Raw genomic sequence first — 22,077 nt, forward strand, 5'->3', positions numbered from 1 at the left:
AAAACTAATCGCAAAAAATAAATGGCTTGTTTGGTTTCTTTGAAAATAATTTTTTTATTTTTAAAAACAAAAATACTTGTTTGGTAATTTGGTTTTAGTTGATTGTTTTAAAAAACAAAAATACAATAATATGTTTTTAAAAACTGAAAAACCAAAACAACTTTTACATGTTTTTTCATTTTTGTTTTTGTATTTTGTATTTTTTATTTTGAGAAATTGGAGAAATTTTCTTCTTTTTTCTTTTACTACTTACTACTTATCATTACCAGTAATAACTACCACTTGTCAAAATATAATTTTTATATTTTTTTAAATGTGATTTTTTTAAAATTATTTTTCAAACAAAGTTTTTTATTTTGTGTTTCCAAAACTTGTCCTTAAAAACAATTTTATAAAATTATTTTGAGAATAAGAAAATAAAAACAAACAGGCCCAAATTTTCCGCGGATGCATTTTTTTTTTCCCGATAGACTCATCGTAAAAGTACAGTTCTCTGTGTGTTTAAAATAATAGAATAACTCTTGACAGGCGCGGGGCAGCTAAATTCTTGTTAAAAGCTAAAGTTGTCAAAAACCCTGCAGTGTCTGTTATGTACATCGAAGCAAGAAAGCGAATAAATTACTCCACAATCACAACGACGCACGAAGCCTACTCAGCTGTGAGTAGAAGCCGTAAAAAAGAATAAAGAATTAAACACACAAAGTTGGAGCAACGCTTCGCCATTATCAGAGATAGCTGGGTCTTGAACCCACCAATTCCAGACTGCTTAGAAGCCTTATGATTGGCCGATCAACTGCCCGATTGAGTATGCTTTCTCGTCTAACCTTAACCTTCCAAGAACATAGTTTATACTCCAATTTCAGGATCAACAACCAGCAGCTTTTAAGAAGTTATCATATGGACTTGATGCCGGCAGATGGAAGGAGTAAGGACGGTTCTGATACTCGGCTGTACACCGCCGTGGAGGAGGTTTTTGCAAGTCCGCGCTCAAATTCTTGTCGAAGAACGAGTTGTCCCCCTGCATCTTACATGGGCAAATTAGATGCTCAACTCAACTTTTGCATGCAGTTAACATTAAAATGCTGAGAGTTTCAACTTCAACTTTCACTGACTGTAAAAACAGGAATACACACACACACACACAGAGATATATATGCCTCGTACATTTAGAGGTACAAATATAAAATATATTAATTCAGGATGCAAGTTTCATGACGTAAGTAGTTACCTTCTGGGAACTCACATCCAAGTTGGGCGAGGAGTCCGTGTTTATCAGTTGATTGTTATGATTTTGTGAAGGGGAGTCTATCAAGCATTCTGGCTTTTGGTGGGGACTCATCAAGCTGGACATGTATTGCTTTCCCATCAGAAGAGCCTCACAGTTATGAGCCATATCCTTGTAAGGCACATCGCATACAGCTGATTCAGAAATTCTCTCAACTTGTTCAAACGCGTCCAAAACCTACTCACTCACAAGGTGTTATGTCAGTTTTGTAGTTACTGACATGGGAATGGCTTAAAACACAAACCAAACAGTACAGAAAGAATACAAGAGAGCATGAAATGGCCACGTACTGATTCTAGAAGTTGATTAGCACTCAAAAGAATTGGGACTTCTGCAGTCAAATCCAAGTTGTGCTTTGTTTGATTATCAAATAAATCAGGAATCAAGTCGTCTTCTATTGATAATTTTGAAGCTTCCTGGACAAAAGAAACTACCTCAGTCACAAATCAATGGCAGAAACAAAAAGAAATAGGGAGATATGAATAGCCATGGTCACAAGATCCCGAGAGCCCATCACTTATAGCTTGACATACCTGTTTTGGCGAACCAACTGTCAATTGGGATCCGAATTGACACAAATCATCTGGGGAAAATTCTTCCTGCAGTTGCTCTCTTATTGAGGAAAATGTAGGCTGTGCAAAAGACTGTAGGGTCATTAAACAGGAAAAAGCAATATATTTTTTTACCCTCTGGCTCAATCTAAAATATACAAGTGAAAAACATTACTTTTGACAAACTCTCCAAGCTCCTAATAATTTCAGAAGCAAAGAAATCCTGAGTTTGGTGCTTGGTTGTTGACAATTCTGCAAGGGTGTTTAGGGCCCTATCATTGTCTTCTTTGGACCCATAATTAATGGTCAGATTGCCAGGCTCAGAGTGGACAGCCTCCAACTTGTGATCTCCAACCATATGGAGGAAAGGGTCAATCTGAGGGAAAAAAAGAAAAAGGATAAGGTGATATATATTTACTTTCAGGAAGTGAAAGCATGTAAGGAAATAATTAAAAGAAAAGTAAATTATAACATCTTTCCACGCATAAATATATAATTTTGAGGGACAGCTTGAGAAACGACTCACATTTTTCTCAGTAAGCACAGCCTTGGCACTGTGCACAACAGGAGCAAGATTGTATGATTTTGAAGAAAACAGAATCATCGAAATTGCCAAAGTAAATATTGATCTTCGTTGTGATGGTGGCAGCATCCCTGCAATATAAATACATATTAAACAAGGCTGAATATTCCAACAGCACATTCAGTTCTTTCCTTCATAAACACACCACAAAGGTACTGGTTCTTTAGCAATACTAATCACTGTCCAGTTTCACACCCAAATGATATCTCAGAATTACAATGCAGTCCTCCTTGGTGTTGTCTTCTTTATTGGGTTGAAAATAGGAATTCATTGAGAGGAAAAGAAAATTTCAAAAGCCACGAGCTAGCCTGTAAACTCTGCCCAGGACAATCAAACTTATTATTGACATGGCTGCCAGCTCACCTGCATCCTTTAGAGAAATACTCCACAAAGAAAATGCCAACTGAAAACTCCGCACCAGTATCTCATGAAAAGAATTCTGCACAAGATAAATTTGTGAAAGTATGTTAAAAGGGGAAAATGGATGTACCAGTCTTGAAGAGGAACAGATTAAAATAGGAAGATTTAGATAATGTCAATAATGATATAGACAACCGCAAACCTTTCTTCTTCTTTAGTAATATGACCCCCCGAAAAAGCAAATTTACATACTAGACCATAGTAAGATATTCCACAACTAACTATTTTCAAAGGTATGAAATGGACGTTTTATTGCAGGATTGCTGTTACTAGGGAAAAGCAAGATTTTGGAGCAGCATAAACTAAACCAGAGCTTGAAAGAAGACTCTCTCAAGCAAATGAAGTGTTAAATATGAACACATTGAAGCTGTAGATTGCAAAAGGACCATGTAAGAACTTGCTAATTTGATCTCAACAAACATCAATAACAGCGTAATATTTCTGCAGGCATTACATTTTACCATGATACAACACAGAAATAAACAAAAAGAAGGACCCCCCTTGTCTGAAGGTCATTTAATGCTTTGCATGAGTGCCTATGGTACCTTATCTCTAGAAAACAGCAATACCAAGCTGTATGTATGAGCAATGGCTTCATAATTTCCGGGCATATTTCCAGGAGAGATGGACTGTGCCCAAATTGATGACAGCAAGAGGTTTATCTGATGACTCCTCAGCCTGAGGGAAACAGCCTCCTGTATTTGAGAAAAAGGAAGCTCATTACATACCACAATAACAAATCAAAATTAAACCCATGTATAAAGGCACACTGAGGTTGAAGTAGGGGCTATATCACTCTTATTGGTACTGTGACATGTGCCTGAATCTCCTACCCATCCAAAGGCCAACCATCTCACACGCTACACACCATGGGATTAGTCAAATATTGTGTATTGCAACACAACCTAAACTGATTCTTTTCTGGTTTTTCAAGGGAAAAAACAATATACAATCGCTTCAAAATAGAGCTCTTAATTAAAATCTAAGTTCAAGTGCAAGGGTGTCTACATGAGAGTGTGAGAAAGAGAGGGAGGGAGAATAAGCTTACTATGTGAAATCATATAATAAGCAGAAAGCCAAGGATGTCGAAGCATCAAGACAACTGCAGGACTTACCAAGTTCATGTTGGCAGTATTTCCAAAATTCTCATCTCTCGCAGAACTGTACACTCGACTGTAGGTTGATTTCAACCTGCCCAGGATCCCACTATTGTTGTTAGCTGTTTGCTCCTCTTCTGCAGTGACATCTTTGTCATCGAAACTAAGATTTTCCCTTGAGGAACATTTCTCCTGCCTCAGTTTTTCAAACAAGGCAGCAGAAGAAGAGAAAACAGAAACTGTTCTTGAGATGGTTCGTGGAACCACCAATGCCTTCCTAGAGTAAGAAACAGCCGAGCATGGACAAGGGAAAACTGATGTTGGTACAAGAACCACAGAGAAGATGCGATGAGCTCCCACTCGTGTTTCATGATCTGGGTGGACCATAGCCAGGACTAACTGATGAAACAATGTCTCAGGGAAACCCTAAAGAAGGGAAGAAGAGTTATAGCAGCAAATTTATCCTTGAAACTCACATTAGCCAATGAAATTATCACAAAAAATTGAGGTTACTCCTTGCCTTGTTCTGGTAGGACAAATTTGGTAAGGAGGCTACAATTTGGGCAGTTCGATAAACAGCAGAAATTGTGGTCCTGGACATTGCTGTAATACTTGAGATGTTCTCCAACATCACACCCATAACTTCAAGAATTGGTCCTGCTTCTCCAACCTGTTCATGTACAGCAGCCCATTTATTCTCCTTTTTATGATAAATCATTTAATGAGCTGCAGCTTATTTACTCTCTCTCTCTCTCTCTCTCTCTCTCTCTCTCTCTGATAGCAAAATATTCAACAGTTTAAGGAAATCTTTGAGGTTTAAAATTTGAAAGACAACATGAAACCTGCAGATTAGTAATCCCAAGCATCAATGGCCAATGGCTTTAGAGGTTTAGCCATAAATTGAATAGAAAGATAAAGGAGAGACAAGGTACTTTGATTGATAACTGTACAAGGCATTCATCCACCGCTTCTCGGAACTTCTTGTTCCAATTGAGTATGTCAGCATCTAGATTTGTCTCAAACGAGCATTGTATGCTCTTCCTCAAAAGCCTCAATAGGTCACTTAATGCACCTACTATTGCCACAGACGGTTGAGCCTTTGTATGTTTTGCAAGGGAAGAAGTCACCTCAACAATGTCTAATTGTAAGTTGGGTTGTTTAAGGACAACTTTATTATCAAGATGCTTAACTAACATTGACAGTAAAACATGTGAATTTTTCCCTGCAACAAATTGAAGGAGGAAAATAATGAGAAAACAGAGGACCAGAATCAGCTGACAACATTACTATAGAACATCAGAGAATTTTAAAATGAAATTAAAAAAAAAAAAAAAGGATAGTATACCCATATTGTCCATTATAAGTAGCACATCCTTTAAAACGGAAAAGGCAATGCCATGTGCCATGGACCATGAATTTCCATTATCACAGTATCGGAATAAAGATTCCATTACACGACGTACAGTAGTGCCTTCTTTGGCTAAGTTGGCCATATGGTTTAGACAAACCCCAGACCAAAAGCATGGATTCTTGGCATCTTCCCTGTAAGCATATCATCAGAAGGTAACGAAGTAAACAGAAGAGAACTCAATGGTATTTTAAATATTTTCTTCTAACAAAATAAAAAATTACATTGTCACATTTATTTTGCCTTTATCATCCACTATTTCACTCCAGGGTGGAATTCTCATTCTGACATCTGGCAAAGCAGAATTGCGGCCATCATTTTTCATCACTTCTTGAACCCACATATTCTTAGGACCGTGTTGCTCAGGATCAAGACTTTCTGAAGATTTCTTGTGACATTGATAATTTTCCAAGACAACAGAAACAATCTGTTGAGTTAAATCGAGGGGAAAAATCATAAGAGATCTAATAGGAAAATAAATGGCATTTAGTTTCTATAACATTGGTATAAATTAAATACAACAATATAGTCAACAGCAAAAGTCAGTTGCAGTGAACTTATGTACAAGATGCAAATTGAGATTCTATACAACAACAAGAAGAAACCTTATCGCACTAAGTGGGATTGGTTACATGGATTACACGATGCCACTGCACTCTATGAGCAATTAAATCCTTAGATAATTTGTCAACCAAAAGGTCCTAATAATGACTTCATTGAACTTTCTCTTCAGTCTTCCCTGTCCTTTTCCATAGGACTCTACATGTTGGTCTACCCTCCTCACCGACTCCTCCCAATTTGTGAACAACAAGGGCATAAAGCTGGGGTAGGAGAGATGTGGATGTTGCCATGTTGGGGTAACAGAGATGGGGTGGCAAATTGGGATTCTATAGTCTTAAAATATCAGAAAACATTGACTAGAAAGTTTTGTCCATTTTAACTTAATGATTTTAACAATCATATACATTCTAACCCACACAGCTACACACATGAGCATAGACTTAAACTTGTGACCATCCTCACAAGAAGAGTTGGTGTGTCTTGTGCCACTAGACTTAAAAAGGTTTTTGGGAAAACAAAAAAACAAAAAACATGCTTAAAAGAACGTTATACTAATAATCTCTAATAGCCCAACCTTCTAAAAAAACATAAACCATTCAGTAGTATATTTGCAAACACAAAAGCATCACAAGAATAATTTGTAAGAACTACTTACACTATCAAACTCAACCGATATGTGGGAGTGTTCGCCCATAAACCAAACCTACACAGAGGAAAGTATATAGTTCAGTTCTGATGCATATGGATACATGATACAGTTCTCCCCAAAAGAGCGGGCAAACTTAACTGAGACATCACGTTTTTTAAATCCATTTCATTCCAACAAGTTCCCAATTTATAAAATAATGACCCAAGATTTAAACTGAAAATAAAGTATGCATTGAATATGTTGATTAAAAAATAGCACTTAATTTCAAGGACGTAGACAACAGGCTTTTATGGGCTCAGACTTGTCTTCCAAATGCTGATAGGTCAACTCTCATGCTAACCAAATATGAACATTACTAAAACCAATGAAAAAAAAAAAAAAAGAAGGTTCTTTTAGTATTAAGTATGGACTGGGAAGTTGAACTTATACAAGTGATTTCTGAGCAGTGGACGATTCAACAAAAAACACAAGTAGAGATAGAGATGAGTCATGGGCCATTGTAAAATAGTGGAGAGGGTAAAAAAAAAAAAAGGCAGGGAGAAGGGTCAAAAGCGATGTAAAAGGCACCAAGGATGATGTGTGCAAGAGGAAAAATATGTGAATTCCAGATATTAGCGGAGTGGAGCTTTAGACAGGACCAATGCCAGAAAGATGTGCGCAGATCATTGTTGCTGTTGTGTCAGTATGCAGAGTGAAAATCTTGGACCACAGAAGATTTAGGCAATTTGTACCCTGAAAGACAAGTACTTGTGAAAGATAATTCTCTTTGGAAAAATGATATTAGTAAAATTTAGAAGTGTTGAGTGCATATGTCCATACTGCAAAACCATATGCTCAAAGGTTTATGTATTGGGAACTAATAGAATACAATTCAATATACTTATGTCAAAGGAGAAGAACATAACTCGATTGGATTGCCCCCTCACATTTAAACCAAAAAATTCAAAATGTCGTTCTCATTGAAAGAATGGAATATAAATGTTTAAAGATCATGGTGGCGAATACCATTGATGAGAGGACTTGCAAACCAGCTGAACGTAAATTTCTTCCCCTGTCATCATCCCTACCTCTTGAGCTAGTTGACAGAGTTTTGGGATAAAACCTTCTAAAGTGAACAAGTAAGTCCCATCAATCTACAAAATTTAAAAAATAAAAAAGGAAAATTAGGACACAATCAAAGTTTTTGTTTTTTTATTGTACGTGCTGAACTTAAAAGTTGTAACTATTGAAGAACCGTCAAGTCCAACCTGATTATTTACAAAATCAAAGAGAGTATGACATCCTATAATTCTCATCTCATCTTGCCGCGTTTGATCCAGCAAAGTGTGAATAATACTTAACAAGCTACTTGCAAATAATGGCCTATCAAAAAACAAAGAATAAAACCAGTGTTTGTGTTAATGGTGCAAATTAAGATATGTATGAAAACGATAGCTGCAATCGTTTAGAAGCAGATAAGGAAGCAAAAGAATTACACCCCACATCATTAATCTGAATCATGCACTAGTGATTCTTCTATAAATGCAGTGACGTGATTATACTTTCTTTAGCCACTTATTTTTTGGCTGTGGGTTATGCATACATGCAAGAAACATATTTGATAATTGCACTTGCCTATCTCTTCCCAATTTTAACCAGTGCCAACCAGTCAACAACAGGAAATGTGTTAGAGCAACAGGATCGTGATACGCAAAAAGCCATATGCACACACAAAGCAATAAGCCATTCATATATAAGCCTAAAGATAAGACAAGTATGAACTCACATTTGCTCTTTACATGAAAGCAGCAATTTCTGGTAAATGCACATGACTATTTTTGTTGCTTGGAAGTTCTCAATACGCAGTTCCTTGTAACACTTTCGTTCAAGGGCATTTGTAATCTGATTAACCATACAACTTAGTGAGAATAGCAACAACCCTTGAGTATTGAAAATTTTGAGCTTATTTTAATATAAAAATCAGGAAACTTTATGATCTAGTTACTGGGAAAGCATTTAAAAAAACATGTTAAAGAAATAGATGAAGGATACAACAATAAAAAGAGTATAAATCACTTGTTCTAGACTACAAATTTTTTGTAATTCCTCAACATGTATTAGCATGATATTATCATGCATTGGCACAAGATAACCTGGAAATTTGATGATCATTTAGACAAAAGAGGCAGCAAATCCAAGGACTTAATTGCCACAATATGCTTCACATCAGGTCCACTATCAAAATGTCAAACCTTTTGAAAGGGGAACATTGTAAGGGGTCGATGGGTACATGAATATTATGTCAAAGCCGATGAAAACATAAAACAATGGATGCCAAGCCAAGGTAAAAGAGATGAAAATAAAGAACTTATTTCCAGCGGGAGAAAAAAGAATAGAACGTCGTTTTCTTTTTTTTCTGTAATAAGTCAGTTCAAAACAGAAAATTTCAGAATGATATCACCAGAAGAAGATGAATCAACATTCCCTTGTAGATTTTTTTTGTCGAATCCTTACCTTTGGGATGCGTAAAGGATTTTTGGCAGCATATTCACATAGTTTTCCTATTTTCCTGTCATTTGGCCCCTCCTCCTGTCAATTCATACAAAGAGTAAACATAAAATAAAGGCAGCAAGCCAGCAAGCATTTTATTTGAATGAATTATAGGATAGCACCAAAACAAACAAAAAACAATTAAAGAGGCACTTTAGTCATGCTAAGAATGGATATCACAAGGGATTTATCAAGAATGAAAATCTTCTGAGCCTGAATGGTTAAGGTAAAAATTGCAGAAATATAACATTCAATGTTCAAACTTCAAACTAAAAATGCTAGAAGAAGCCACAGAAAGATGGGAGGCAAAAATACTTCGAACTTTCAACTACAGCATGCCTCTTAGACACTTAAATCCCGTTTTGGCTCCGTGATGTTTATATTCCAGGCGCCCCATCTGGGCAGATCGGAAAAATATAAAACAAGGACGTGGATCAGTTCCTCAGCCATTTTCCATCAGCTAGAGGACTAAGATTTCATATCACAACAAGCATTTTTGTTTAAGTAACACAGAAAACAGAGAAAGGAAATGGAATTCACATTCAGATGCTGTTATCATGCGGTCTAATCATCTGCAGAAAGAATATAATTGTCTTCAATATCTGAGTATTACCTTAAAGCTTTAAGGTAACATGAAACTTTAATAATTGTGGATCCATCTACACTAGAGGATCAGTTCCATCGCTTGACTAGAGGACTGTGGTTTTATAACAGAACAAGCTTTTATGTTTTAAGTAACATAGAGAACAGAGAAAGGAAACAGACTTCACTTTCAGTTGCTGTTATCATGCTGTCTAGTCTTCTGCAAATAAGAATATATTTGTCTTCAATTTCTGAGAACTACTTTAAACAGTATAAAAGTAAAATGAAATTTTAATCATTGCGGATCCGTCTTAGAGCAACATCTTAGAGACAAGCAACTGCTCTTGTAATGACAATGTGACATGATTAGCATATAGAAAATCAAAATAATAAGGAAAACACACCTGGTTACGAGGGAAAATGTCAGCAATCAGCTTCTTGTACCTCTTCACAGGCTGTCTCGACCTTGCCCGCAGTGATGGGCAGAAAAAACAAAGATTCCCGCAAGCAGGCAAAACTTGACGCGAAACTACACCGGAGACCGTAGCCATGTTGGAATTCTAGCGATATAAACAATTCGGCGAAGGCGAATAATAACAATGTCGTTTGAAAATTATGCTTTCTTTCCCTTATTAAACAATCAGAAACTCGGATTTGCACCCGAAGAAGAGAAAAAAAGGCTCAAACGCAGCTCGACACTCTCAAATTCAAACACCAGCCTGCAAAAGCAATTTTAGAAAAATCCAAAATGAAAAGAAAAACAGGATTGAATTCAATAATTGTGTGAACAGAGAAAAGGTTTGACGAAATTAAGGAGGGGAAGAAGCCTGTACCAATGCGGAACAAAGGCTGGAAATCCCTGAGACATGCCAAAAAAAAAAATGCAGTAGGAGTGTAATATAATCTGCCTTCGATCCGAAGCTAAAGAAAGAGAATAATTATCGCAGTTTACGTCGGAGGCTGCCGGAGAGATTCACAATTGCCGCCGAACAATGAACTGCGGACAGATTAACAATTGCAGACGATCAACGAACTGCGGGAAACACCGCGTAGCTGGCGCCTGCCAATGATGGTGGAATTTTTGCCCACAATGCAACCGTTTGGGGGGGGGCCATTTACGTACTCTACTTTAATTATTCATAATTATGAGACGGCCCCTTGACTCTCTTTTTTCTCCCTTATAAAATTATTTTTTTATAAAAAAATAAGAATATAATTAATGCGAGCCAATAGATGCTCACGTTGGCGCCACTGAGAATGGCGGCAGTTAACCTTCAGACTCCTGTTTACCCACTAAGGACAAATTTTCTTCGAGACAAATTGTTAAGCTTATTTCTTAAGGAATATCATGTCTTTATTAAAAAAAAAATAATAACAGAAACGTAAAAGATAGTATTTAACTCATCGTGTAAGCAGTGGGGGAAATGAAGAGAGATTAGAGAAGGATAAAGGAGAGAAGAGAGGATGAGAACTTTCCCGGCGGTGTTTGGCCTTTACAATACAACGTTGCATGCTTTCTGGAAAGAAAGAAAGAGAGAGAATGAAGTGGGCTTCATCATGTCATGTGTTGATAAAGAATACCCAAAACTTTAGCTCAAAAGTCACGCCTCTTTCCTCACCCCAGCCAGGCTGTACTTGGGGCGCTTCTTCTTCAAGTTTAGAAAATAATGATCTCTGCACTTGATTGGATTTAAACAAGATTATTCTCAACTAACATCATTATAAATGATTGTTATTAATCCCACAAAATATAATGACACTTGCATAATGACTCCCCAAACCATAATCGAATTCTTGGCGGTCTCAGAGAGGCGGCGGGAACATGGGCTCGGAGGAAATACAAAGGTAACATGTTTCTTAGAGACGTGTTGTCTGATCGCAATCCCACTCATTGTTTATTAGAGACGAGATACAACCCCCTCACATCTTAATTGAACAGCAAATTCCTATATGGCTTAAATTATTTTAATTTAATTAAGCAATCCTCTTGAGAAGAAACACTCGCCGGAAAAGGAAAAAAAGGCGGTTGTTAATGTTCACACTATTAAGTCAGTCTCGCAGCTCACTATTAACATACTTAATATGATCTGAAGAGTCCAATGTTTATGAATAAGATGGTAATGTTTTATTGATTAAAACAAGTAAGGAATAATGGTGATGCAACACTACATGAAAGACTGTCAAGCCAATGACACTAATAGCCATATCTACACACACGCACACACACAGAGTAACTGGGGATGGAGGCATGGGATGAGTTTGTGTGTTCCTATGGGCAGCGAGGGGTTACGTGTCCAACGTAGGACACTTGAACATTGTCGCATGAAGCTTTGGAAGCTTGCCCTGTTTCCAGTGTCAAGTCTACGTTCTGCATCACAATCCCCTGGCATGGAAAGCTCTCGCTGCAATCAAACCTCACGCTTACTTCTGAAGCACTCGAACCTTTTATGTTCTGGTATAACACATTCTTAATCTGAACCGCTGACTGCTGCTAAAACCAAACTGATCATTGTTAGCAACAATTTCATTTGATACGCATGTTATGTGTTAATGTACGCATCTATTTAATGTTTACCTTTTGTTTGCATGGATCCTTCTGGTCACAGTAGTTCTGGTCTATTATTATGGGGTTGCTCACATTCTTCATTTCTATGTTCTGAAACTTGATGTCGCTGGCACTTCCTGACCCACCCTTCAATAAAGGATATATAACTCCATAGATTAGCAGTAAGGCAAATTCATCGGAAGTCAAGTTTGTAATATATATACCTGCCATGTCTTAATTCTTACTCCGTTTGTAGTTCCAGATAGCTTAGCTCCATTTACTGTTATGCCAGAAACAAAAGCTTCGGTTTGTTTGGCCCCTAAGCTTCCGATGCTGAGATTCATCGTTGCCAATTAGTTTCATTTTCTATTATAAACTGGACACTTCGGTGTGGAGATTAATGGGAGATTTTGGATTTTAATAGTAAATTAAATCAAAGGTAAATTACCTGATACCATGGCCTGGTCCGCAGGTTATATCTGCAGCTTGTACATTCCGGGATCCTCTTGCATTGATATACAATCATCTCCTATAATATGTTACATTCACTTCCAAAGTGTGATATATATTAAAAAACTGAAAGCTAACATTTTGTTATCTATACCCTCTTTAGTCTTTTTTTATAAGTTTTCAGTTTTGTTAGTTTACATAAGTTAAAAAAATTAGTTATTTCCTATAAAAAAAGAAAATTCCTTTAACATACATATTTATGGGTTATTTCAGATACAAAAGGTTCTATTTTAGGGGTTGAGGACGCTCAGTAAATCTTTTTGCGTTTTTTAATAATGAAACTTATTGAAAAAAAAAGAGAGCAAATATGGTATATTTGTGTTTTTAATAATAATAGTGTAGTAATTTTCAACGTAACATTGCTGCTGCTAATATGCATGTTATGCTTACAAAAACAAAAATCCCAGGAAAGTGACGTATTAAGAAAAAATTAGGGAAAGTACATATGAAGTAGGGAATTTAGATGACTGGCCAAAAAATTATTACCAGTTCCTATAGCAGCGTTTGAGATTTGGATGTTTTGTGTATTAGTGACATGAATTCCGTCAGTGTTAGGACTATCCCGTGGTGCCTTCACAGTGAGACCCGAAGCTCTAACGTGCATGCAATCCTGGAACGATACGTGAATTTGCGGTGCATTTCTTATCGTCAAGTTCTCAACCACCAAATTCTCGCACTTATCGAACGTCAGAGCCTGCAACCGCCATAAACAAATAAGCTAACCAGCCATCAAAACACAAAATTTGAGAAAGAGATTGATATGATCAAGGAGATATGTACCGTAGGGGCATTCTTGCAGGGCTACCAGAGGGGAGAGCAAAAGCAACAGATAAGGCATGATCAGTACGTAGTTCAATAAGATTATATGTATATATATATATATGTATGTATGTATGTATGTATGTATCTGTATATATATATCTGGTGGGCTAGCTTGTTTCAATGGCTTACAAGCTTTTTCTTCCTTTTGCATGAGTTTTGCCACCATATGTTTCCATTTCCATTGATGGTTCCATCACCTTCAACTGATAGCCTTTGGACATTCTTAAACTCAAGCCAGTGTGTGGGATCATGGCTGTAGTCTGAAGGATTATCAGACGCTTCGAGCACTCCAGAAATCTGAAATAAATTCATTGTATTTGCATATAGTTACAACTTCTTTACTCATACTAGTATAGAGAGATATGCAACACACTGTCTCCGGTCCAAATTATAAAACCTTGTTTATATAGTCTACAAACGAGGTGTTATAACTAGAACAAGAGGTAGTACTAATTAACCTGCACTGTAATGTCAGATTTGCATGGCCCCAAGAATCTTATCGGCTTGAGTAGATAATTCTGCTGAGGCACCACAAGAGAAACTGCTTCACCAGAAGAAGAGCATGCAACTTTCCAAGCCTTCTCGAATGCCTGAATTGACCCACATCACGACAAGATTAAACAAAAGGACCAATTTTTATCAGGAAAAAAAAAACAGGCTAAGAGATAGAGGGAAGGTGGATATACCCGCGTGTCGTCAGTAATACCATCCCCTTTAGCTCCGTAATCATTGACATTTAAAGTGTTAAGCGAAAGAAAAGGGCCAACCAACTTATCCACTCTCTTCAACCTCAAATCATCTGGGCTTTGCTTGATCAAGTTCTTGAATGTCCCACCGTCATCAATCGCATTAGGTGAATCATCAGGATAATCATCTTGTGGGTCCTCTTGCAAAGTGCAATAACAAGCAACTAAAGAGACTATGATGACCAAAAACCAGAAGATTTGCTTTTGGTTGGCCATCACTCGACTTGTTCCCTTTGTGCATAAGCAAACTAATTGATCCTAATGGTTAGCTAGCTAATTACTCGGTATATTGAGCTTACGGGAATGTCATGAGTATTTATAGACAGAGAAAAAAGGTTTGGGATTTTGGTCTAGACCACATGAAAACAATACACGTTAGGGAAGGGTGGGTATGAGATTGAGACTAAAGGGACACTCCACTTTTTTCTTCATACACGTTAAACGTACTTCCACGAATAAATCATCGATCTAAGCATAAAACATAATCATCTCCAGGAAGAAAAAATTAAAGGTCAAAAACGGAAACGTAAGCACACACCTTAGTCCCTTCTATCAGTTCTATGAGCTCGTCGTTAGCATAAATGGGAAATGTATATATGCACACATGTCGTGATTTTAAAGTTTGTTTTATAAATGAATACAAAGGTGGCCAGCAAATTTGAAAGCTGATTTCGCTAACCATAAATGAAAACATCATCTGTGCTTTTATTATATCATCGGTATCCTTATTGATTGGTATAATAAAACGGGAAATCGATCAAACCAACTATACCATATGCTCCTTTAATTTCTTTCTTTGACTCCACGATCGAGGTTTTAAGCTCAGGGCATTATAGTGCATATCCGTGTTTGCTGTCTCATCGATTTTAGGAGTTTCAGTTATTATTATATAAATTACCATAAGATGGTTAACTAATTTTAGGGTTCATCATGGGTTGCACCACACAAAGGTCCACTTAAATAATTGGCCTCGTTTCATCATTCCATCTAGAAATAATTTGAAAAAATAGCTTTCCAAGTTGGCCTAGTCCATACTCAAAAATAAATTGAGATGTTTGCTTGTAAGAATTATGGAAATACCATAATTACTTCGCATATATAATTATAAGCACATATACATGTATATATATTTATAGATTAAAGAATGTGAATTCAAAGGAAACCATCATATGAATTAGGACTACTGATGAGTTCTGGTACCAGTTGGATGGTTCCCATCCTTTCTCTGCGTAATCATTTCGGATTTTGAATAAGGTCCATGGAATTGCATTGGCTGGTTACGTGAGAATGCTTCTTAATGCATTTTGAAAGCCATTGCATGGGATCTTTCAAACTTTTGAGGTTCCCGGTAAGAATCTAAACTTAAGGCGATCGATTCAAATCACACTACATATTAGTATGAGAATATCATTAGTAGATAATTTATAAGTACTTTAAGCGACTCCTTTATTTCTTTGGGAAAAAAAATACAAAGACATCATAAAAGCTGTTTTCCCCCTCCATCAAACAATTTGTAACGTACACTGTTGAAATATCAAGGCGGACAAGAATTTTGTGATTTTGATCAACTAGAATATGATGCAATAATAGAAATAGAACATCGATCTCATTGTTGAGAGTGGCTAAATCCGCAAAACTTGTGAATTAGGTTTCCAGTTCCATTCCTCAATTTCCTTTCAAACTTTCATCGGGTTAAATCATTGGGTTCGGCTGAAAAAGGATGAGAAGTAGAAGAAATTCCATTTTCCCTTTGAATATCGCAACTTTACGTGGCCTTAAGATTCGTGAATCCTTCATCACAAGGTGGCATCTCCTTGCATTTCTTTCCCGATGTCTTTGTATTCACGTGCATTTTCATCATGGAAGAGTTGATGTCTTGATATAAAAAACCAAGTACGAAATAATTAGGGAACGTTTGTTTTCAAATGGTGGTTACGTGGCGATAACTTACCGATGCTGTTAGGCAAATGAGGGTATATAATATCTAAATGAACGATCATCGTGAGCAAAGGTCATAGACTTGGATTGTTTGAGCTCATCAAGATCAATCATGACGATATTGATAATCAATCAAATATATATTATATATAACAGCATGCCCCCTTATTTGGCAATTTTGCTACGTTAAGAAATGTTCATTTCGTATTAGATATGTATGGTGGCTTCATTATCCGGTAAGCATTATGTGGCAATTTACTCCATGACTTGAAAACTACTGTACATATGTACAGTTACTTCTGCAAGATTATTTGGTTTTAGCGTGAGAAAGAAGTCTCATCGGTTGAAAGACATTAAGGAAATGGACATCAAAAGTTTTGCAAGTAGATTATATTGTCCTATAAATAATTATAAATAACATATATATATATATATATCTATATATCTGTTTATGTCCCATAATTAAAAATACTAGTGCTGCCTGCCACCTTATCCGCTAATGTTGTTCATTTTGCATTTTTGTTTGTTGCGGGGAAAGGCCTACAAACTCTTGCGGGGCTTGTCGCTGTTCATGCTACTATCCAATCTTAAAATCGATCCATGTTGTATAATTCCTTGTTTTTATTGGGTATGTCTTATCTCAACGTATCATTAGACTTCGCTGAACTTTATGAAACCAGAGTACGAGTGACCTGGCTTTTATTCGAAAAAGAAAAACCAGCAAGATGGTGCTGATTAGGCTATTGCTATTGCATGCCACTATCCCAATGCAACAACAATTTCCCCAGATACAAGACTCAAACTTGGATGAGAATAAGCCATCTGTACATTTCCTGTGCAGCAACTGGGACGATGAAGGTCATCAACCCACTTTCTTCCTCGTAGTTGAATTCTGTATCAGTGTCACCTACCACACACTTGCATGGCCTCTGCGACAAATACACACCAAATCTCCCACTCCCCTTCACTCTCAGCTCTATGCTTGCTGCTTCTGATTTTCCTAATTGTCTTTTATGGATCTCAACCTGCTCCACTGCTCCTCCACTGTTAAGCATATCCATCAGCCCTAGTGCAGCAAATGAAACACCTGGTGCAATTTCCTGTCCACCGAACATCACCCACATTCACATAATGACATTGCTTGCTATACGGATATCACGTCAGGAAAAGAAAAGCTTACTTTGATTGGGCAGAAATGGAAAAGTTCATACTCCAGAACTTTAAGTGTCACTGGAACTGAAGCCCCTTTTGGTACCTTAACTACTTCCCCTGCAATATTCTTCTTATGAAGCATGCAAGGAAAAGTGAGAGTCTAAAAGGAGTTGTGTAATGAAGGGCAACTAAGTACCTGATCTGAAGGCATAAACAATAGCTTGGCCATCCCAATCATAGCCAGCGACTTGAGCGATGAGGTCAACATCAGAGGCAGAAACAGAGCCAGAAAGAGTAGCAGGAGATGCATCGTGGACGCGGGTCTTCTTTTCAATCTTGCACCAACCAGCACCTTGGCAATTGAACACACCCACCACTCCACTGCATTTGTTCATGTTCCATATTTTCAGCAAGCTGCATATATTGCACGTTACAATTTAGTTAGACCATCCATCAAATGATGTCAGAGACGGAAGGAGCTGAAGAACCTAGTCCCATCTCTTGCTGGATCGACAAAGAGACAATCAATGGTGGGCCTCCCATGTAATTGAGATCGCAGAACTGATCCATCAGGCAGAACCAGCTTCTTTAGCAGTTCGAAATTGTGCTGTCCTGGCTTATCACTGTAAATTAATACAGCAGTGAAAGCACGGTTCATCCTGCTTTTATCCCGCAATATACAAGACAAGATTTGCAACGGACTTCGATCTCATACCTAACGTAAATGGCACAGCCACCAATTGCCCGAGCTGCAGCATGATACTCTGCTGCTGGATGCAAGCTCTGTGAAAGCAAGAAAAGAAAAAACATGCACAAATTAAAAACCTTAAAGTCGAATAGAGATCCTTGAATCAGGAAGATGCTGAACAGGTAAAAACAGTTGGTGCAACACAATGACACGGACATGGGACAGAACAAGCCAATAGATATTGTCACACTAAAACCTAGTATTATTTACTTATTTCACACAAATGATCATGTAGAGCAATGGAGTTGAACTTACATGAAACATATCCCAGTCAGGCTGCATAAACTCTCCGAGGAAAAGAGAGTTATAGGCGACAGATGAGATATGGACCGTGTGAGAAGCAGGATCGTGTGGGTAAAAATCATCAGAAGCCCTCACAACGGCGGTTTGCTTGGCATTATAAATGCCATCAGTATTATGACACATACAGGCAATGCATCCATTATCTGGAAAGTTACGAGCAATGGAGGACTCGAGCGCCTGGAGGTAGCTGCGCGTGAGGGACACTCTGCCTCCATAACCGGAGCCAAGGGTTTCGATGATGTTCTGTACATCCACTTTGACTCCATCTACTCCGCACGAAGCTAAGTATGCATGAAGCTCGTTGTAGAAATAGAGAACCTTCTTTGGGTGTACTAATCCTAAGCCATGTACGGACAAGCAGTCCATGACGATGTCTGGTTGGTTACCTAGTACACCATGACATGGTACGGGGTACGCCAAGGCTGTCTCGTACTTTTCCATGCCACTTGCCGCTGGCTTCACTCCACCCCAGTATCCAGCCAGAGCATGCCATACATATACGTATCTGTTCATCACAAAAATTTAAGCCCCTAAACTGATTAATGAGGAAATGCCAAAACATTATGGTACAGTTCAAGATTTGACGCTGCGGAGATCATACTTCACATTGTAGCGGTGTTTTGATCCGTCTACAGCAATCTTCAGGCCAGAGTTTTCTTCATCGTTCGGTCGAAGTTTTTGAAATTTAGTGTTCTCTTTTATGCCAATCAATCTGCCAGCGAACCTGAAAGTATCGATCCCATTTGCCAAAACATCAATGAGCTAGCCAGTTCTTCAATCAAACTAATCACTAGGTATAATGGGAAAGTGATGTCACGTACTGAGCTCCTTCTTGTACGACCGAATCAGCATCATTTGGTCTGCTTTCAATTTGTTGCCAACCATCATCTATGATGAGGAACCTTGGAGGTGTTCCTCCTTCTGATAGGCTGCGAGTTTTTTTAACCGAGTTTCAGTCTCTGAAAATCTATCTCTTTGTTCATTTAAGGGGGGGAAAAAACAGCATGCACGTCAATTTTGTTTATAAATACCTTTTGAGGCCTTCCTCAATACCCTCAGCAGTGACATCGGTATAGAAAGCATCCCAAGTGCACCAGCCAAACCAGTCAAGAAAAGATGGCAGCTACGTATATAAAACCAACAAGAAATATTAATAGGTCCCAGTCGATATTTAGCTATGAGTCTACACGGAGGAAAGAAGCTATCGGCACTTCAGCGAGGAGAATCGGAAAAGGTTCTTACTTTTTTCTTTTCAAGATGAGTGAAAGTCTGCATGTGTTTTTCCACAGCCCTGGTATGAAAAAAGAGTAAGAAAATGTGCCCATATGGGGGAAAGAAGATGCTTTTGGGGGGGGGGGGGTTGAGAAGGATGGCTCACTTGACAGAGTGGTTGATGACCTCAAAGGGGTTGGTGCCAGCATGCATGTAGACCAAGTGATGCCCTTGATTGGTCACAACAGTGTCGTCCCCTGCAAAACCGAATCACACGGGAAACACAAAATCTCGTTTCGGTTCTTTTGGAGTTGGTATTCCGCCCAACTGATTAAATTCCATCGTGCCGGCCCATCCAAGCCCAAATGAAATGAATTCACGTTAAGGAGACTGTTTTGATGGCCGAAACTCACCACTCTCAAGGCAGATCTCCAATTCGTTTTTGGGATTGCCTTGTAGAACAGCACGGAACTGGCCTTCCAGCAGAGGAAGCAACACCGTATAAATGGTTCTGGAATGCTCATCTCTGCTCTCCACCAGCATGAACTGGGTCTCCAGAGGCACGTCTTTCCCACAAGTTCCCATTCTGTTAGTCATCCACCATAACTTGAACCGGAAACAACACACAAACTTATGTCCCCTGTTTTCGAGAACAAGAACAGAACACGGTAGATGAGAAATGGGTACAGAGTTGAGTCCAAAAATGAAGAATAAAGATGGGGAAAGAAGACATACTCAAGGACACCCATAGGAAACACATGGAGGCTTTTGGTTTGAGAAGATGTTGCGCCAACAAATGCACCAGAAACAAGCCCATTCCCAGGCTCAGGAGTCAGCACTATATTTTCTGGTACTCCTGTCAGAATGGTCTTTCCATGGACCACCAAGTTCCCGTCGTTAACGAATATATCAGGTGTCACCGTCATATCTCTCTGCACTCCACCACTGGATTACGACGCCAAATATTAGAAGAATGATATAGATATGGGACGTTGAGAGAATAATAGGACAAACGAAAAGCAGGGGCGTGATATAGATATGGGACACTCAGATGGCCGGCCACATCAAGTCATTTCCAAAACTTGAGGAAGTTATGGACGAAGCATCTCGTTTCTCTGACAAGAAGAGATGCCCACTCGGTCACCGACAACACCGTTTCAATTTTGGAAGTTGAAGGCTTCAATTCAGAGTTCCCGTTTATGAAGTAAGGAGAATTAAATTATTATATGATGTTGGATTTAAATTCAACTGTAATATTTCTTTTGCATTAAGATATGTTTAGATGAAAATATTTTGCTCGCCCTGCCACATTGGCAGTAACTGATAAAGGCAGAGTAAAATTATGCATCAGAAATTCTAACTTTGCTAGAGGAGAAAAAATCGATGTCCCATCTTTTCCTCTATTCTCCCTACATCAAACGTAACCTCATCCTGTTACGTCAGTGAATATAGTTTTCGAAAACATGCAATATCACGTCGTAACAAAACAGTAAGTGAAGCAACTAGAAACTTTTAAGAAAGTTACTTTCATTAAGAAACCAAAATTATTAATCTTGGCAGATCGATCAGAAGTAAGAAAACTAAAAGCAATCAATTATACATTGGCCACCGAAGCTCACCGGGGGAACGAAGTGCTTGGAGCTACCTACTGTGAAGAAGCTCAAAACAGAGATAAGGCGAGAGGTAGAGCGGTTAAAAGGGAGAAATTAATGAACAGCTCAACCAAGAGAGCCCTCAAATAGAAGAATGTCTCTTGTGAGGAGTATGAAAGATGAAGAAGACAGCGGGTGGGAATGTGACGGCACCTCTTTGCATATGCTTGAAGAATTTGAATACCAAATAGAAGATTTTATAGCATGCAAAGTGTTAAAAGTCGAGCAAGTTTGAGGATATGGATACCTCCAGATTGACCCTAGAAGGATTCTTAAATTATAGAAAGATAAGAAAGAGAAGAAGAATTTCATTTCCTAACAGCCGAAAATATAGAACAGGGGACATGTGACAGTGCAGAAGTTGAGGCCATTGCCGTTGAATTGAGAACAATGTCTGCAATCGTTATCTATTCTCGACAGCAGCCTAAGCTTCGCCGCGCAAATACGTATGTAAAATAACTCCCTCTCTCGTACGTGCATGCATGAATGATCGCCACCTTTGCATCACTCGTATCTTCAGAGCCAGTACTGAACATCATCCATCTCAAGTCGGTCTTGGTCCATAGTTTCCGAAAGTCCTATAATATATAATGCCACATCCTTAATATAAAAATATATTTAGGTTGGAGTTCAAATTGACCACAAATTATATTAAGGATTGGAGTTAGTATTGGATATGGTTAGGGTTTAAAATTAGCAAATAATGTGATTTTCTATCGATTTATTTCTTTGTAGCTGAGAGTAGTGTTTTAAATTTAGTGATGGAAGCTGCCTCCACACAATT

At 38.1% G+C, this 22,077-nt stretch overlaps 3 protein-coding genes across 4 annotated transcripts; all 3 read right to left on the reverse strand.

Annotated features, from left to right (window-relative positions):
* Positions 1-498: 498 nt before the first annotated feature.
* Positions 499-10,747, reverse strand: LOC114720096 (uncharacterized). The gene is given in 21 exon segments (XM_028905705.1): positions 499-1,024; positions 1,229-1,462; positions 1,576-1,701; positions 1,819-1,917; positions 2,012-2,212; positions 2,363-2,490; positions 2,783-2,858; positions 3,385-3,534; positions 3,955-4,362; positions 4,457-4,606; positions 4,869-5,158; positions 5,282-5,478; positions 5,569-5,771; positions 6,561-6,608; positions 7,560-7,627; positions 7,630-7,687; positions 7,802-7,916; positions 8,320-8,435; positions 9,048-9,122; positions 10,070-10,384; positions 10,499-10,747. Coding segments are annotated over 20 exon segments (3,048 nt in total). The 5' UTR covers positions 10,217-10,384; positions 10,499-10,747; the 3' UTR covers positions 499-865.
* Positions 10,748-11,765: 1,018 nt separating this feature from the next.
* Positions 11,766-14,627, reverse strand: LOC114720100 (polygalacturonase-like). The gene is given in 10 exon segments (XM_028905709.1): positions 11,766-12,153; positions 12,241-12,357; positions 12,435-12,543; positions 12,659-12,719; positions 12,722-12,739; positions 13,207-13,414; positions 13,501-13,521; positions 13,672-13,839; positions 14,001-14,132; positions 14,229-14,627. Coding segments are annotated over 10 exon segments (1,329 nt in total). The 5' UTR covers positions 14,505-14,627; the 3' UTR covers positions 11,766-11,934.
* Positions 14,628-17,023: 2,396 nt separating this feature from the next.
* LOC114720097 (probable galactinol--sucrose galactosyltransferase 2) lies at positions 17,024-20,567 on the reverse strand. Of its 2 annotated transcripts, XM_028905706.1 has the most exons (13): positions 20,377-20,567; positions 20,055-20,281; positions 19,808-19,898; positions 19,672-19,720; positions 19,461-19,552; positions 19,251-19,358; positions 19,031-19,153; positions 18,382-18,934; positions 18,094-18,161; positions 17,867-18,001; positions 17,575-17,792; positions 17,407-17,495; positions 17,024-17,326 (listed from the first exon to the last, which is right to left on the reverse strand). In XM_028905706.1, exons 1-13 carry the CDS (start codon positions 20,565-20,567, stop codon positions 17,024-17,026), a joined length of 2,247 nt encoding a protein of 748 aa, XP_028761539.1. The 2 variants fall into 2 exon arrangements, with proteins under 2 accessions (XP_028761539.1, XP_028761540.1); XM_028905707.1 differs by lacking the exons at positions 17,024-17,326; positions 17,407-17,495 and having other exon boundaries at positions 17,709-17,730.
* Positions 20,568-22,077: the final 1,510 nt, after the last annotated feature.

This window comes from Neltuma alba, unplaced genomic scaffold (assembly GCF_004799145.2).
Source record: "Neltuma alba isolate B1F8T4 unplaced genomic scaffold, ASM479914v2 tig00011964_pilon, whole genome shotgun sequence".
Classification (NCBI taxonomy): Eukaryota; Viridiplantae; Streptophyta; class Magnoliopsida; order Fabales; family Fabaceae; genus Neltuma; species Neltuma alba.